Consider the following 16,636-nt stretch of genomic DNA (forward strand, 5'->3'; position numbering starts at 1 on the left):
TTGAGCAGCGGGACAGATTAAATGTGGTTTTATTCTGTAGTTAATTCTGTACACTTGAAAATAAATGTATAATGTCTTACACTGTCTTACACACATAAATGGTACTCACTAGGATGTAATGCAGGGATCACTGATGTAGTCTTCCTAGTCAGGAAATGTCTCACAGCTTGGTTTCTAGTTTGTTTTCAAGGGACAATTGATCAGGTACTGAATTGTGCTAGGATGAAAACACTCAAAGCAGCATCCGTGGTGCAAAGATCTTACTCAGGCCTTGGAAAAACTGTGCAAATGCTTGTCTTGAGTTCAGCCCTACCAACAAATATGTAGAAAACTGGTTTTTTTCAAATGTTTTGAACTTCCTAACTTGATTTCATTTTATCTTGAGTGAATGTGGCCATCTGTATATTATGGTCACCTCTGTGTTACCTGATGTGTCTTTATCCCTCTGCCTATGTTTTTCAAGTATGATCATTCATATTACACTCATGACTTGCAGGGCACTTCCAAAATGCAGAATTGCTTTAAAGAAATTATAATTACTTTTGAAAAATCCTTTCATTTTTCTCTGTTATTCCTTTTACTACTAGATTATTGATTTAGTTACATTTAAAATGGGTCTGTGTAGTTAATTTTAGATGTGTGTTTCAATTTTACTGCAACTCTGAAACCTTAAATTATTAGAAAATAAGTAAGGAAATACCCTTAAATAGGAGTAGGAAATAAGTTCCTATTCCAGCATTTAATGAGATTAATTTTTGAGGTTTTGAACAGATTTTCAAATAAGCACTGTGTGCACTGCCTTAAGATTAGGTACTTACCTTCCCACATATTGCCAATGGAGAGCAATAGCTATCTTCTCAAGGGATCTCTTCATGTCCAATTTCAATCCCTAAATTTACCTTCTTTTGACTGGATGGTGAGTTTGAGACTATTTTTCAAGGGGTTGCTCTGAGGGGGCAAACCAGGTGGAATTAAGCCCTCTCTGTGGATTTTTTTGCTGATGGGTAGAATTGTTTCTTGTGGCATCCATTTTAATCATTTTGCTTTGTGGATTTTCTTCCTGGGCTCTCAGTGCCTCATTGTGTTATAGACTTATTCATGCAGGACAAAGATTGGTGGTGTGGGATGCACAAGTCTCTTGGAGATATTTTTGAAATGAAGATCTTCAATCCAGCATTTCAAAATAGAAACGATTAAAGATGAGAGGAATACTTGCATTTTTGCAAGTACTACATATTTGCACTGTTTTACTGAACGACTCCCATGCTGCTTTTTAATATTTCTGGGCTGGATTTTTGATGAGTGATGCTCAGCTTGAAAAAGGCTTGAGTTGCAATTCAGAAGATTTCCTGTGGCTGGGGAAGGTCCCTCTGTGGCAGATGGGTACCTGTCAGGCTGCTGGGTGAGGGAGAGCCCTCTTTTTCCCCAGGATGCAAAAACCTTCAGAGTGTTATAGGACTATGCCCAATGAAATTTCTTTTGCCTGTTACCTTTATTTAAAAAATATCCCTTATCAGGTGCTGCATTAAGTTCTAAGGCTGCACTGAATGATGCAGGGATACCAAACTGTTGTTAGCTGAGCTGCACCTGTCTTAGAGCCAGTGGCTCCTTGGTGAGAATCTATGTGAATGCTCCAATTTTTGTCTCCAGCATTTGATCTTTTTATGGTTCAAAATATGGTTCTTTGCTGCCTTGATAAAATGAGATGGTGATACTTTATTTAAGTTGGGTTCGGAGGGATCATAAATAAAACCTCAGCATGGGAGGAGTATTGTAATCTAGATCAGGGAGTTCATTATCTGAATATATAAGCTTGGACTGAAGAACCCAGCCAAGGGCTGGGAACTGCACTGCCGTGCATGTGCACATCTCCTGGGGCTGGGTGTTGTGCTTCTGCCAGACTTTTTTTCTTTTTTTCTTCTCTTTTTTTTTTTTTCCCAGCTGTTTTTGTAGGTCTTGTTCTAAGGGTTTAAAAAACAAGGATTTTGGTGCAGTTCACTTGCTTGATACTTCACCTTACTTTCTGTGTTCCAGTAGCTGATAATTATTCTCAATCTTAGATTGCTTTTGGCCAATTTGTTTATTTTAAAATTTTAAAATTGCATCTGTAGATGCAAGATACTATCACAAAATTGCACATGTAAATGTCTAAAGTTATGTGGGTGTAGGTGTCTTCAGTGTGAACCTGTCTCTTAAAGCACCAAGGTGTTCCGTAGTGGTTTTGTTTTGCGCCTTTGACGAGCTGAAGTTCAGAAGGCTCTGAGCTTCAGCTTGCAGAGGAGTCAGTGCATTTACTTTGGCTCTCAGGATGTGGAGGGAGCCTGCCTGACCTTGGAGCCAGCTCATTTCCTGACTACTTTTCAACACCTTTTACCTGAAAGATTTTCAGCTGGTGAACTCTCCTGGTGGGAGAATTTCTTCAGTACCTAAACTGCAGCATACTCAGGGACAGCTGTCAAGTTCAGGGACAATAGCATTTTTCTCCTGTTTATGTACTTTCAAAACATTTCTTCAAACATCCTGAGATCCTTAGGCACCAGAGGAGTGTGAACTTGCATCTTCCATCAGGCATAGGAGAATACCAAATCACTTCTCTCTCAACTGTTCCAGTTTTCCAGGCTAGCAGTGATTCCATAATTCATATTCCACTGAGTAAAATGAGGGGGAAATGCAAACACAATACATTTTTACTTTATTTTCTTTGTTCCCTGCTCAGCCTTCCATAACACAATAACTGAACAAGCTTTTACAGGAATCACTTTTGGGTGGAAAACATTACTTCCCAAGGAAAAATGTTACATATATACTGCTTTAATTATCCTGAGCAGCCCCAAGAGTTCAAAGCACAAGTATTGAATTACAAATAGAAGTATAATAAATTAAACATTGATTTCTACCCATCCTATGTATGTCAGGCACTAAGGAGTGTTATTTTGCCTATACATATATAGACAGGCTTATCTAGAGAGAATCAATGCATAATTTATTATATTTTTCTATAACATGCTCTGAACTGTTTGAACAATCTTAAACATAAGCACACAAACACAGATGGCTTGGCTGTTCTGTGTTTGTTTGGCATGATAAAGCTGTCATCAGCTGCTGTCTAGTTCAACCACACTTAATCATCCCTTGATGGTCCTAGTACATGAGCAAAACCTGGGTTGTGATTAACTGGGTTTGTGAGAACATATGGAATATTTGGCTGTGATGCTGGCTGTTCTCACACTTCGATGAAGGTTTCTGCCCCCACTCAGAAACAGTGAAATGTCCCGTATGGGTATGGATGCTCCTCTTGCTTCAAAGTAAAGTGAGCCAGGCTTATTTTAAGCCGTTGTGAATCCTGTTCAAGTCATGCCTGCTGACCTCACACCAAGGGGGTTACTTCTCTTCCTCAGACTCTGCTGTGGGAGCAGTAAATCCTACAAGATGGTTGAAATACTTGCTTGGTGGCACTGAGTTCTTAAGCACTCAAGACTGACGTGTGATTGAGCTTTTATTTCTTCATGGTAGTCAATAAATAGTTAATGTTGGATGGAACTTTTATTAGCCCAGTAAATACTACTCTTCAATTGCTAAAAATTAGGAAATCATCAACATTATTTCACCTTCCAATTTTTATTCTCTTGTGTAATGTGATTGGCTCACTCATGAGACAAAAAATGTAAGGGAATAGGATTAATTTTTAAGCAAATTGTGCCTTTTAAGTTATAAACTGCTACTTACAGAATGAGTTGAGAGGAATGTGTAGTCTGTAGGTTGTTCAAGCCATATGTCGAGGCTGATATGCCTGATGGGATCACAGTGGATGCCAGCCTGACACATGTTGGTGTTCCATCAAATGAAGTGTATGCAGTAGGGACATTTGGCAGACCTCCTTTCTTCCTGGAAGCAGCTCTCTATTTTGCTGATCTTTATGCTGGCTGCTACCCTTAACAGCTCCAGACATGAAGAGGACTAGCATTGTGTCAGATTTTTCTCTGTTTTTTGTCCATCTCAACTGGAATGCCTTGTTTTTGTTGCCTCTCAGGCTTATTGTGTGTCTTGAACTAGGTGCCAAGTACACAAGCAAAAATGTTTGCAAAAATAGCCTTATATAAGGCATAAGAGATGTACCTCAAATGTTCTCTCAGCATACCTCAGCCCTCCTCACTCTTTTGTTTGTGAAGATGCAATGCAACATGAGAAGGAAGGGGAAAGGAAAAAATGTTGGATAAAAATGCTGCATAGCCAAAATAACATTGCACACATCATTACCAGTTTCCTCTTTCTGCTGTTTTTTTCAGAGACTCTGATAGAATATATAAGTTTAAGGAAAATAATCTTTATGGAATAAGTTGAATCTATTAAATTGTTTTCATTTCCATTCTGAGGCTTTTTATTGGATGCCTGCAAGTGTTTTCCATGAGAGAATTAATCTCTGGAAGTCATCATAGAATAATATTCTTCTCAGTGTGTTTGCATTATTACAGTGACCTAACTCTTATCATATTTGAAGATAGGTTCAAGGTGGCTATCTCAAAGTGCTGAAAATGAGGCATTTATATCACATCATTAGGTACAGCAGAGATGCAGTGCTAGTAATTACTTCTCTCAATAGATAAATGTATCCCAGCTTGTCTTTGCAATACAGCCCTCACTGGGTAACATAAGATACATGAGAGTTATAGTTTGGAAGGTTTGAAAGCTTTTGAGTCTGCATGGAATAATAAGAAGTTTCTCTGATGAAATAGAGCTAAGCCTGCTAGTATGGCTTAGTTAAATATCAGCCAATTAATTTTTCATGGGCTGTGTAGCAGGGATTGGAAGAACATGCAAGATTTTTTTTATTGCTCCTGGGTTTTGATTTGAGCAGTGGTCAGCATAGGCAACATAGAGGAATTTCTGTGTAGTTATTTTTTCCTCTAGAGGAATAAGATGATGTCCAAAATGTTGCATCCTCCTAGTTCCAGCTCCTAACACCTGCCCCTTAAAATTATTTTAGTATTTGTGAAAAGCATCCTGATTACAAAATACTAAAGGATACAGCGATTTACAAAATTGTTACTTTTGCCCATGCCTGAAGTCTAATGATTTAAACAATTTTTCATCTCAAAGTAGTTCTGCTTTTGAAATTGTGGTGTTGCTTCCCTTGCTGTCAATGGCTGTCAATTCCCATCTCTCCACACATCCCCCCACGCCCCGCTAGTGAACAGCCTGAGCATCTTGTTAGGCTAAGGGAGAGGGAGCAGAAGGAAAATCTAAATAATGTGAAGGTCAGTCTCTTTACTACCTAGAATCTTGGCACATCACCAAATTGATTATGAGGCACCACCATTTTCTCAGAGATGAACAGGGATGCAAAGATTACAGTGGAGAAAGAATCTGAGCAGACTTTTTTCACTTTGAGATACGGGATTAGGATTTGTTCAGTTATTTTCCAATACATTCGTTCTTGAGTTCTGCTCTTTGGTTTCCACTTACACCCCACGATGTGGCTTTTCTGTTTATGGTGGGAATGCCTTTTCCTCAGCAGATACAAAGTGCCATTACAATCAGCTTGTGATGGTTTTCTCTTTACCCTCTGGCACATGGAAAGCCACTTACTCTCTGCATAAGAACTGAAACTGCCACTGATCCTGTGCAGCCGTGTGCTTGCTTCCTGTCAGTGATACAGCCTTCTGTCCTTAGAGAAAAGCTGTCCCTTGGGACATCAAAACATTATGCCAAGGTACTGTTGTTTTTATTCCCCCCAAGATTATTTTTTGGTTGCTTGCTTGCTCGCTTGCTTAATTTAGGGTGGTTATTGTAATAGAGGAACTTGACACCAGAAAGAAATTGCCAGCCTGGATCAAAACAGGAGACAATTAATCCAGTTAAATCCAGTAGTTTGGCTTGAAGTCAACAATGCTAAAACTTCTGGAAGCAGTAAATGGGATAATTGGTACCTCTTTCTTTTCACATATTAGGTAAGAGTTTAAACTCAGAGGCTTGTTGTTTGAAGCTCTTCCAGAATCACGTTCTGTATTAAACTGTTCCAGCTCTGCAGATTGCTCTTATCTCTAAAGGAATTCCTGTTCTCCCTGAGTTTCCCAGTATGACTACACATGGTGTGAAGTGTCCTCTGTTTTTCCATTTTGGGAAATTGTAAACAGATTTTAAGAGCTCTTACTGATGGCTAGTTTTATAGCCTCCCACTGAGGTTTTCCATTTTGATAAATGCTTGTCTTTCTGGGTTCCTCTGTTTATATTTTTCTTTGATGTTCCTGTTCTTCTGCATGAAAGTTGTAACTGTACATGGAGGCCAGGCATCTTCTCCCCCACTGTGGTGTCCACAATAGGATGTTAACATCAGCTGGATTAGATATAGAAGGTCAGCTAGTGCTGCTTTAATAGTTGTTCCACAGGCAGTTTCAGATAGTTTAAAGCACAGTCTGCTTGACTCTGAATGTTTTTGTTATATTCACTGTTCCTACCAATTCAAGGTATGCAAATTCACAATATAATATAATATAATATAATATAATATAATATAATATAATATAATATAATATAATATAATATAATATAATATAATATAATATAATATAATATAATATAATATAATATAATAGTTCTGTGTAACTTAGAGTTGTGGCTTCTTCATAGAAATTTGTATTTCTGTTGAATGCTGGCAAAACTTGCTCTTTTCCTTAATGTGGCTGGAAAAAGAGGAGGTATTTTTTGGGACCAGGGGTGGAATGAGAAACTTCTCTGTATCCTTTTGAGACTTGTCACCTGCTGTCAGCTTTTTTATTAGAAAGGCTTTTGTTTGTTCTCAGTCTTATGCACTTGGAAGACGAAATCCGACAGCAGTTGGTTGAGAATAATAGTTTAAGAGCAGTAGGGTTCTTTGAAATAAAAAAAGCTATTTCAGCGAGGCACTAGGCAGATGTAAATTGCAGGAGTGGAATCACAGCATGTTTATCATTAGGGAATCTTGGATGCAACCTATGCAGAAACACGAAAGTGACAATTTCACTTATCTTCATGTTAGTTATCTACACTGCTTTTGGCAGCTGATTCAGCAGGGGAACTTTCCACAGAGAGGTGCTCCAGCCTGCACAGGACCTGTGCTCATAAAAGCAGTAGCTTAGGGCCAGCTGATCTAGCTGAGCTCTGTTCCTTGTGGGAATACCTTAGTTAAAGGAAACCAGTCTCTACAGCCAAGAGCAAACTCAGAGTTGAAGTGTCTGCTGCAGCATCTTGGAACATCCTGGGTTGTTCCTTCCTAAATATCTAGACATCAAGGCAGCTCTTAGTGTGTGTGGTTCAACAGCAAGGCTCAAAACTCTAGCATCTGAGATACTGCTGATATGGAACAACTTTGAATAGTGCTGTCATCTAAAAGGGCATTTTATCTAGCCTAGCATGGGTTGGAAAGCGGTGGAGGAAGTAATGCACAGGCCCTAGGAATGTAAAGGATTGGAAGAAAAGCAGAGATTGATAAATTGGAAAGTTTTTAACAAGATTAAAATAACAGGTGAAATCCTGATGCCTCCATGTTGGAGTGAAAATTTTCAATTGCCACTGGTAGGGTGAACACTTTGACAATTATATTGTGAAAATAAGCATCTGTTTTTTTCTAAGCTTGTCAGCCCTAGACTGATTTCAGGATGAAGCAGGAATCTGAATCAATTAAAATGAGAATTTGAAGCTAACTGCATAAAACATTTTCATGGATCTTCCTCTTCAGAATTAGATGTATTTAATTAAATTAAAGAGGATTGCCTTAGGTGGTGGTTAATTTTGTGTGTGGGTTTAATGCGTTCAAGCGAATCCACTTGCAGTGAACGTAGAACAAGTCCTGATTGTCACTGTGCACCCAGTCTGCATTGTATGCAGTATGGTGATATTCTGGCAAACAGTGAAGAGAAGAACTTGGTTCTCCAGATATTACCTGTAAATCAATAATAGCCAATAGGACATGTTGATTTACAGTGTGTGCTTTAGATAAAGAGAATATATATATATATATATGTATCATTTTGTGAGACACAAGAGAATTACTGTGGGGAGAATACTGGTGATGTGGGGTATCTCTTTAGTAAAAAAACCAGTTATTTAAAAAGAGCTTAAGAATTTGTGATTTTGTGGAACCATATATTGCTACTGCTTTTGGCAACTGTGTTAGATTAATTTATGACTGCAGGTGGAATGTTTTCAGACATAAATATGCACTGCAGTGATCACATGCTATCAGGGCAGAAGGAAATAATAATTTCACTTTATGTGTTCAAATCATACCATCTTGTAAAAGTATGATATCTAAAATCTAACAAAAAAAAGAAACACTGGAAAGTTAAATATTCTGAGGTAGCAACATGTATTTTACAAAACAACACCTGAGCTGTGGTGACATTTCGCCTCTTAGCATCCCCTTCCTAGAGTGATGCTTGGTGAGACTAGAGCAAAGAGCAGAGCTGTTAAAGCTGCTGCTGAGGTTTCTTAGTTTCTCACTAAAAGATTCACCTGTGCTTTCAAATATCTATGCCAAACCTGGTTTCCCAACAAGGTAGCAGCAGCCAAGTGTCACAATCTCTAGCTGACTATGAAAAAATGTCAGACACCCAATTCTCAAAGAAATGGAGCAATGTTATTGCTAAGGGATGGATTTTATATGCTGCTGCTTAAGGATGCTGTCATAGTATCAGTGACTGGTATGTGACATGCTGTTTTTCATTCCTGTGAATCACTTTGGTTATAAAATAGGATTTTTCTGCTAACTAGAAAATGTATCACAGAACTGTTGAAGAGCCTGCTCTCCTCGTGACCCCAGAGCATGCCAGTGGGAGGTATTCCACACAGTGGGTGTTCTCATTACCACTTGACATTTTGCCGTTTGGTTTTCTGCCTGTTGCTATTTAATTATTTCAATTCTTTCTTTGCCAGTCCCAGAAGCCATTTAGCAAGCGATGTGCTATTACTGCTACTTAAGAATGCCGACACAATCGCTAGGAAAGGAGTTTCATTTCCAGTGTGCACAGCATTACCCCTTGCCATCTGCTCCTGTCATGTCCCTCCCTGTCATGTTTCCCCCTTAACCCTTTGCCCTGCCCTCCTCGCCCAGTGCTCCTGGGGAGGGTGGCAGCCTTGCCTGAACCATAAATACTCTCTGAGGCTAAAACAAACTGCAGGTCACTGTAATGGCAGCGACATTGGGTTAAGGTTTGGGATGATGTAAATTGGCATATATTTACTTTGTATAGGCACGGGCAGAAAAATAGAGCAGCCACAGAGAGCATTGCAGGTTTTTGTCCTTAGCCTATTGTTAATCACAAGTGCTTCACAACTCCCATTAGTGTCAGGTCTGGAAGTCTCATTGCTTTTAAAATCTCAAATAAAACTGCAGAGGGAAGATACTGTACCTTACTGGGAGAATGAAGACATCAAGACTGAGGATGAGATTAATTCCACTGAATTTAATCTACCAAAAAAGATAGATTGCCATTGATACTAATCATCCCTCTCTCCCGTGGAGAGATGGCATATCTCCCAAGGCTGATTTACGTGACTCTAATCACTGGACAACCCTGACTGTTAAGTGGCACCAAGAGTCCAGATTGAGAAGGATGCTCAGCTTCAGATGAGCTCAGAGTCTGGACAAGTTCATGGTAGCAAAATTCTTTGCAAATTATTAAATCCATAGCAATAGTGTCTGACTTATAACTTCCTAAACTGAAAACAGTCAGAGGCTGTGAGTTATTAAGGGGTAGTATCAGACATGTTTCTCCTGTTGTGCTGTTACTCTGCTAAGCATCATATGGCCACTGTTGGAGCTAACACACAGGGGAGATGGACTTTCCGTCGGACACCATATGGCCGTTCCTCGTGCTCTTATGTGAGGCTGCTGTAGCGGTGAGAAGGGAGAGTGCACATTTAGCAAGAAGTGATTTTTGCAAATGGGAAATTGGCAGGAAGGTTTACTTCCAGATCTGTGATGAAGTGCTACTGACCTACAAACAGAAAAACTGGAAGTCAGTCTTACAGAAAGAGCCTTTGCAAGGTGCTGAATGTCAGTGCTTTACTCCAGGTCACCTCAAGCCTTTCAGAGATTCAGAGGAGCTGTTTCACCATGTGCTCCCCTCAGATGGTGCAGACAGCTTGTTTGAGCCTTAGACAGTACAAGGAGATTCAGATTTGACATAATTTACAGCGTGCTGTGTAGCTGTGCTGCTACACGGATGCTCCCTGCCTTTGTGACAGCACCAGGGGAGCTAACAGGGTGGAAGCTCGTCATTTCAAATAACTCATTGAGGGCACACAATGTGTGGCCCAAAACCCAGGTATCAATTACCAGAACAGTGCTTATGACCTCCCACTGTACTGGGCACATGCACATGTGTGTATACTTCTGTACTTGGGATGATTGTTCAGTTTTGAAGGATTTTGCAGAATTGACTATCCTAAATGCTGATAACCTTAAAATTATTTGCTAAGGAAGCAAGCACCTCTGGTTGAGCATTTTGCTGCCAGTATGGTAAATGTATTCCTGTCATTTGCTGCAGAGATCTTTAATTAGAGTCTCTGTAGCTGTTACGTGGCATCATCACTGCATAAATACACTTCTGTTTGAAGTCAGAACTGCCTTTTATGGCAATCTCTACATAAAAAGAAATTTTGATTAAACTGAGAAATGCTTTCCTTACCAAATCTCAAGACATAAAAAAAGGCCGGTGGAATTGGATTCAAAACATCAAGCTGGGCCTTTGAAATGGAAGGGTTTGCTCTCTTTTAAAACACACTGTGTTGAAACTGCCAGCAAAAATCTTTGATGGAGGGAGAACGTATCGAACTTTACTTTTGCAATTTCCTGCTTGGTTTCTTGTAAACTGCTTTTGTCTAATCATATTTGATATCAAAGATAATTTTATTTAATGTGGATTAGGTAGCATGACATATCCACTGTGGTCTTTCATCATTCTCTGTTTAATTTTGAATGTGACATGATATTTTCTAGTACAGATGAAATTTGTTCAGCAGTCAGCTTTGAAAAAGAGCTTGTCTTTTATATATCTGTAAAACGTTACACATGGCAAGCAGAAACATGACTTCATTCTCAGACTTCTCAAGGTCTTTGGTGTATTCTGTAGGTTACAGACAGTGTAGAGAGCAGAGATGGTTTGTCCTCACATTTCAGCAGCCTCCATAGCACAGCTGCACAGCCAGAATGGATGAAGTTTGGTTCCAAAGGGAGAGGTTACTGAGAGAATCAAAATGTGATGCAGGAGATGAAGGACAGGGTGCTAAAAGAGGTGATTTTTCAGCTCAGTAAGTATTTGACAGTGCAGTTTAGGGCTGAAGGTATAGCAGCCTTCTGTGATATGGCTGAATGAAGGCAAGGCTTGTTCCTCTGTTACTCACAGGCTGAGGTAACTCTGGCAGTGGTGTTGAAGTTAGAGTAGAAGAGAGCCCTATTGAGAGAGGTGAAAAATAATACCAAAACCCCAAAGGCACTTACTAATAGGGTGTAAAACAGGAGATTATATCTAAAGGTTGAGGATGACAGCAGCAGTGTGGAAACCACTGTGAGGAAGGAAAAGTTGGCTGGTATTACAGTGAAGGTGTTTCTTAAGGACAATGTTCCCAAACTTTTTTCAGCTTTCCCTGAAGCCCTGGATTCCTACCAGATCTGAAAGGGGAATGTAGGTAGGTTGCACTGATGTCTAGGTTTTACTCATTGCTCAAAATCAAACTGATCATCGATGCCATGATGGAATTTTGGCAGAAAGATTTAGACATATGTCTCTGTTTGTTTGTTTGTTTTAATCAAATAAATCTGTGGGTTTGGTCTACCTACATACTACAGTCCTCACAGAGTCTGGTTGCAGAGCACTGCAGAGACTTGGGGCTTTACCATACCCACACTGCTGGTGGTTTTTTTCAGGATATTCAGAAACTTGTGTCCTGAGTGTTTATAGATATGTGAAGTGGATGTTCTGCAGCTTTTTCTGAAACAATGTCCTATACTTACATGAGACCAGGAACCTGTAATCAGTGAGTCAGGGGAGACTCTTAAAGCTCTGCATTCCTAAACATCCAAGGGACAAGGCTGGAAGCAAAAAGCTTTTGTGTGAAGCCTTTTTAGTAGTAAATGGTCTTTACTACAGTAGGTATCCTTCTCTTACCTGAATGAGGAAACCAATCATTTGCAGAAGGATGTAATTTTATACCACTATGTAGAGGTAAAATAGTTCTTGAACCCTAAAGAATATGTGTTGTGATGTAGAATGAAGGTGGGAAGACAATTAGAACATGTAAAAGGACAAGGTTAAACAGTTTCTTCTTCCTTTATTTTTCACATAGTGTATCAAGTAATTGTTACCTTACCCAGAACATTTTCTGATACTGCTGAGAAATCTAAGAGCACGTTGCCCTTTCCAGCAGGAGAAGTCTGGTATGGGAAAATTTTTAAAAATCTGCCATTGTGATGGAGCCTTTCAATTTGAAGCTTTCCATTGTATTGATTTATAAATCCTGGATTGTTGCAGTGGTGCGTTTTGCAAGTGAAGTTAGTGCACTGAGTACACTCCACCTCTTACAGTAAGAACTTCTTACATGATCTCTACATAAATCAAGAGTTTGTTTCTGAGTGATACATAAGAGGAGAACAAATTCTCTTCAGGTTCTCACCGTGCTTCTGCAATGTCTTGTGGTGACACGGTTCCTTTACTGGTAGTCACAAAACAATCCTGTTGCTATCAACTCAAGTTCTGGTATGTGAGTGCTTTGTGTATATGGCTATCTCTTCTAAATGCATATGATTACTTAGGCTGACTTGAAGCCTGCACATTATCTCTTCTGTATATTGCATGTATTAAATGTAGGTTTTCTTCAATAATATTGATTCCAACAGAAATGGGAGAAATATCATAATGTGTGATATTCCTGACAGGTTAGCACCACGTACATGAAATGTCAGTAATTTTGCAAGTTAGCTAATGGTTAGTCTTTCATAATGACTTTGAGAAAATGCAAAAGCAGATAATAGCTTTCTGTCTGATTTTGCCATGTTCTTTTTCACAGCTTCCTGTTATGGGAGGAGCCTTTATGGACTCACCCAACGAGGACTTTAGTACAGAGTACTCCCTGTTTAACTCATCAGCCAACGTCCATGCAGCTTCTTCCATGCAGAATCCACCAGAAGAGACATCCCGTTCTTCAAATGATGCCATATTGTTATGGATTGCAATAATAGCAACAATTGGAAATATTGTGGTTGTGGGAGTGGTGTATGCCTTCACCTTCTAGGCTGACTGTCACTACAAACACTGGAAGAAAGGAAATCTTCAACAGTATTTGTCATGTGTATGTATGTGTGTATATATACATGTATATCTATATAAATACATTTAAGTGGAGACTTTGTTGATTAAGTGCTGCTACAGTCGTGGAAATGAAATGCAAGTTAATCATCCTAAGTCTTGATGGCAGAAAGTTTGGATGCAAATTGTGTGGAGGTGAGAGTTTTATTTGAGAACAGAGCCAGTACCAGTTTTGTATAGAAATGTAATGAAAGAGAGATCAACTTGGATATAGTAAATACAGAGAGATATTTATATAGAAAGTGATTATTTTCTACTGTAGATTTTTCTAGCAGCTCTTCTGCAGTTTGTCAGTTTTTGGGTTTTTTTGGTGCATTTTTTACTGTGGTATAATGTTATATGGAAGTGTTCCAGGTCATGTTTTCTGGACATCTTCGTTTCCTAGATGGACCAAGTGGTTGGCATTGGCTCGGTTCGGATGAAGGCCAAGTTCATCATGTGTGAGTCTTCAGCATGGCTGTAGACTCCTGGGCTGTGTTCAAAATCATGAGTCTCAAGCCATGAGAGGCAGATGCAGGCTGTCTATTACTTGCCCTCCAGGATCAGTAACTGGAGCTGGTACTCAATAAAGTGATGCTGAACCTGCCTGCTGTTCAGGAGAAGGCACAGCTATTGCTGCTCTGCAGACCCTCTGAATTTCAAAGGAGAAAATGATAAACAGAGTAGCAGTACAAGTTCCCACTTCTGTCTAGAGGTACTGGATTGCTGTGGTTTGTATATGTGTCCCTTCCAGGAAGCAAAAGCCCAATACCACACTTTTCATCTCATTGGACTGCAATCCAGATTTCTTACAGCTGCTGTGTACTTTCATAAAGTTATTAATGTACTAAAAGAATGATGGAAAAATTGTGAAGCCTAATTAGTAGTGAATATGTCTGTGAGAAAGATAAAACTGAAAGAAGGGTTGAGCACTTCTGTGCTTTTGTGGGAGTGAATTCAAGAGTCAGGTATGTCCTGGGGTAGAAACAACACAAGAAAAGTAGTAAGTGTCAAATGTACAAGTGCTTATATCTCAGTATTAATATATCTCTGGGTCCTGGTGAGGGTCTTGGAAGTGATTTTTTTATAGCTGGCTTTAGGTAATGACTCTGATTATCCTTTGGATTTGTTCCACTGAGAGGCAACATTTTTACTGCATTTTTTCCATGGGCACTTCATTTTCAAGAGCTGTTTCTTTTCAAGACAAGCTGTAGCCTTCCTTGCTTGAGAGACTGTAAAATCTTGAGACAAAGAAGAAAAAAATCACCACTGTTGGAAATCTGCCTTCACTCCTGTAAAAATTAAGTAACAATACATAAAATGTATGTACTTTGAGAGCAGCAGACAAATTCTTCTTCTATGTCTGCATGTACTGTCTAGGTTTTCTGTCTCATATAGCTACTACCCTAATTCCAGAAAGCCTTGTCTGCAGGCACAGAGACTATTTTTGACACTTGCCTGCCACTGAGCTTGAGGCTGGGCTAAGAGCTGCTGAATGTATAGAGAGGTTTGGATTTTTGTCTTTTCTCTTTAAACCCATTTTCCTGCAGGGCTGGTGGACAGTTATTTGAATCAAAGAAGCATGCCCCAAATCAGTACTTATAACCAGTCACTGTCTATATTTTTTCCTTCTCTATGAACTGTCCTTTAAAGCTAGGAAAGATGCAAACAGAGCTAGCAATGGGGAGAAAATAAATTAGGTTATTTTAAGGCTGAGAAAAACAATTATGAGCTTCTGTGCATGTTGTTATCTTCCTGTTTGAAGGCAGGATTTTGTGAAGATGGTTGAGGACAGATAAGACCTATACTGGGAAAAAGTTTGAGAAGCCCAGTTCTGAAAGATCGAAGGGAAAGAAAGCAAATTCTGTCCAATAAAATAACTGTAGTCTTAAGAATTATAGAAAAATTATGTTTTAATTTCCTAAAATAACTATTAATTCCTTCATAGCCACAGGACAATGAAAAGCAGGGGAGCTGCATAAATGGTGCACCATGTTTGTTTTTGCACCCCTCCTTATTCTTGCTGAGCAGAATGGAAGCTGTTGGAAAGCTGCAGAGAAGTTTGCAGTGAAGAATTGAGCAGGACAAGGTCTGGTGTATAAACATGTAGGATCCATGAAAATATTGCTTAATGTAATGTACTGTCCCCAACCATTTTCTGATATTCTGTTGCCTTTGTAATTGTAGCAGTTACTCATGGACTTTTCTTCACTGTTCCTGCAGGCTGTCTAGTTAGGCCAGATCCTGCAAGCATTTTTGCATAAAGAGCAAAACATTTCCACCATGACTAAAACCAGTTTGACACGATGGTACTTGCCCAGTGGGATTATTCTGCTGCCTAATGAATTTGCCAGTGGAGTGCTTTGTTTAAATTTCCTAGAATATTAATCTTAGTGCAATTAGCAATGTTTACATCTCTCTCCCAGAGCACTGGACTAAACTCTTCAACCATGAAGAAAAGCATTAGAGTGGGAACAGCAAAGGACCACTATTCTGCTAGTGACACTTTTGTGTTGCTTTTCCCAAAGAAAATGCCCTACTTTCATGTGAAAATAGTAATAGTGGTAGAATAGTAATAGCAGGAGCATTGGAAAACAATGAGTTCCACCTCCTGCATCCAAATCATCATCATACATATTTTCATTGTTAGAGGCTGTGTTGTCAAGAAGGGCCAGACAAAACTTTAAGTAATTGGCTTGACAGGATGACATGGCAAGCTGGGTGTAAGCAGCAAGTGCAGGCATTTCCTGCCTCAGACTGCACACTAACTGTACAGCTTCTCTGTCAGGAGAAAAAGTTAGTTTTAGGATGCAAGTACAAGGATACTGCATGTGCGGGTCTGTGTGGGATATTGTCAGGTGTATTGAAGATCCCTAAATTGCAGTGGCCAGAGCTGGTTCAAGCTCTGATCTACTTTGATAGTGACAATATGCACACTATATTTCTGGATGTTGTGCTCTGGCTATGTCGACTACAACCACTTTTGTCTTCTAGGAGGTTAGCGAAGGTTTAAATCAAACCATTGAAAAGGGGCACTAATTCATCATCAAGTTCAGAGAAGCTAGAGGGGAATGGAGCAGTGGCTGGGCGGTGGATGTTTCACAGGCATGGTCCTGTGAATTATGTTGCCTCTCAAGCTGTCGACATAGCTTGACTTGGAGGACTGTAGTTTCTTCTTTCCTTGGAGCCAGGCAGCTGGATGATTGATGTCACTCACTGAGGAGTCATGAGAAAGCCCAAACACATTCCCCAGAGCTGTTTTCTGAAGCCTTTCTTTAAAAGAAGAGGGTTCTGTGCTTTGCTGAGCACTTCGT

At 39.5% G+C, this 16,636-nt stretch overlaps 1 protein-coding gene across 2 annotated transcripts in view; it reads left to right on the top strand.

Annotated features, from left to right (window-relative positions):
• C1H14orf132 (chromosome 1 C14orf132 homolog) overlaps positions 1–15,166 on the top strand; it is a 34,887-nt gene extending 19,721 nt beyond the window's left edge. For both annotated transcript variants that reach the window (XM_058851416.1, XM_058851424.1), the window contains exon 2: positions 13,045–15,166. In XM_058851416.1, coding sequence (XP_058707399.1) covers positions 13,045–13,269 — 225 coding nt within the window. In that variant the 3' untranslated portion in view covers positions 13,270–15,166. The remainder of the gene's footprint in view (positions 1–13,044) is intronic.
• The last annotated feature ends 1,470 nt before the right edge of the window (positions 15,167–16,636 follow it).

This window comes from Poecile atricapillus, chromosome 1 (assembly GCF_030490865.1).
Source record: "Poecile atricapillus isolate bPoeAtr1 chromosome 1, bPoeAtr1.hap1, whole genome shotgun sequence".
In the NCBI taxonomy this organism is placed as follows: Eukaryota; Metazoa; Chordata; class Aves; order Passeriformes; family Paridae; genus Poecile; species Poecile atricapillus.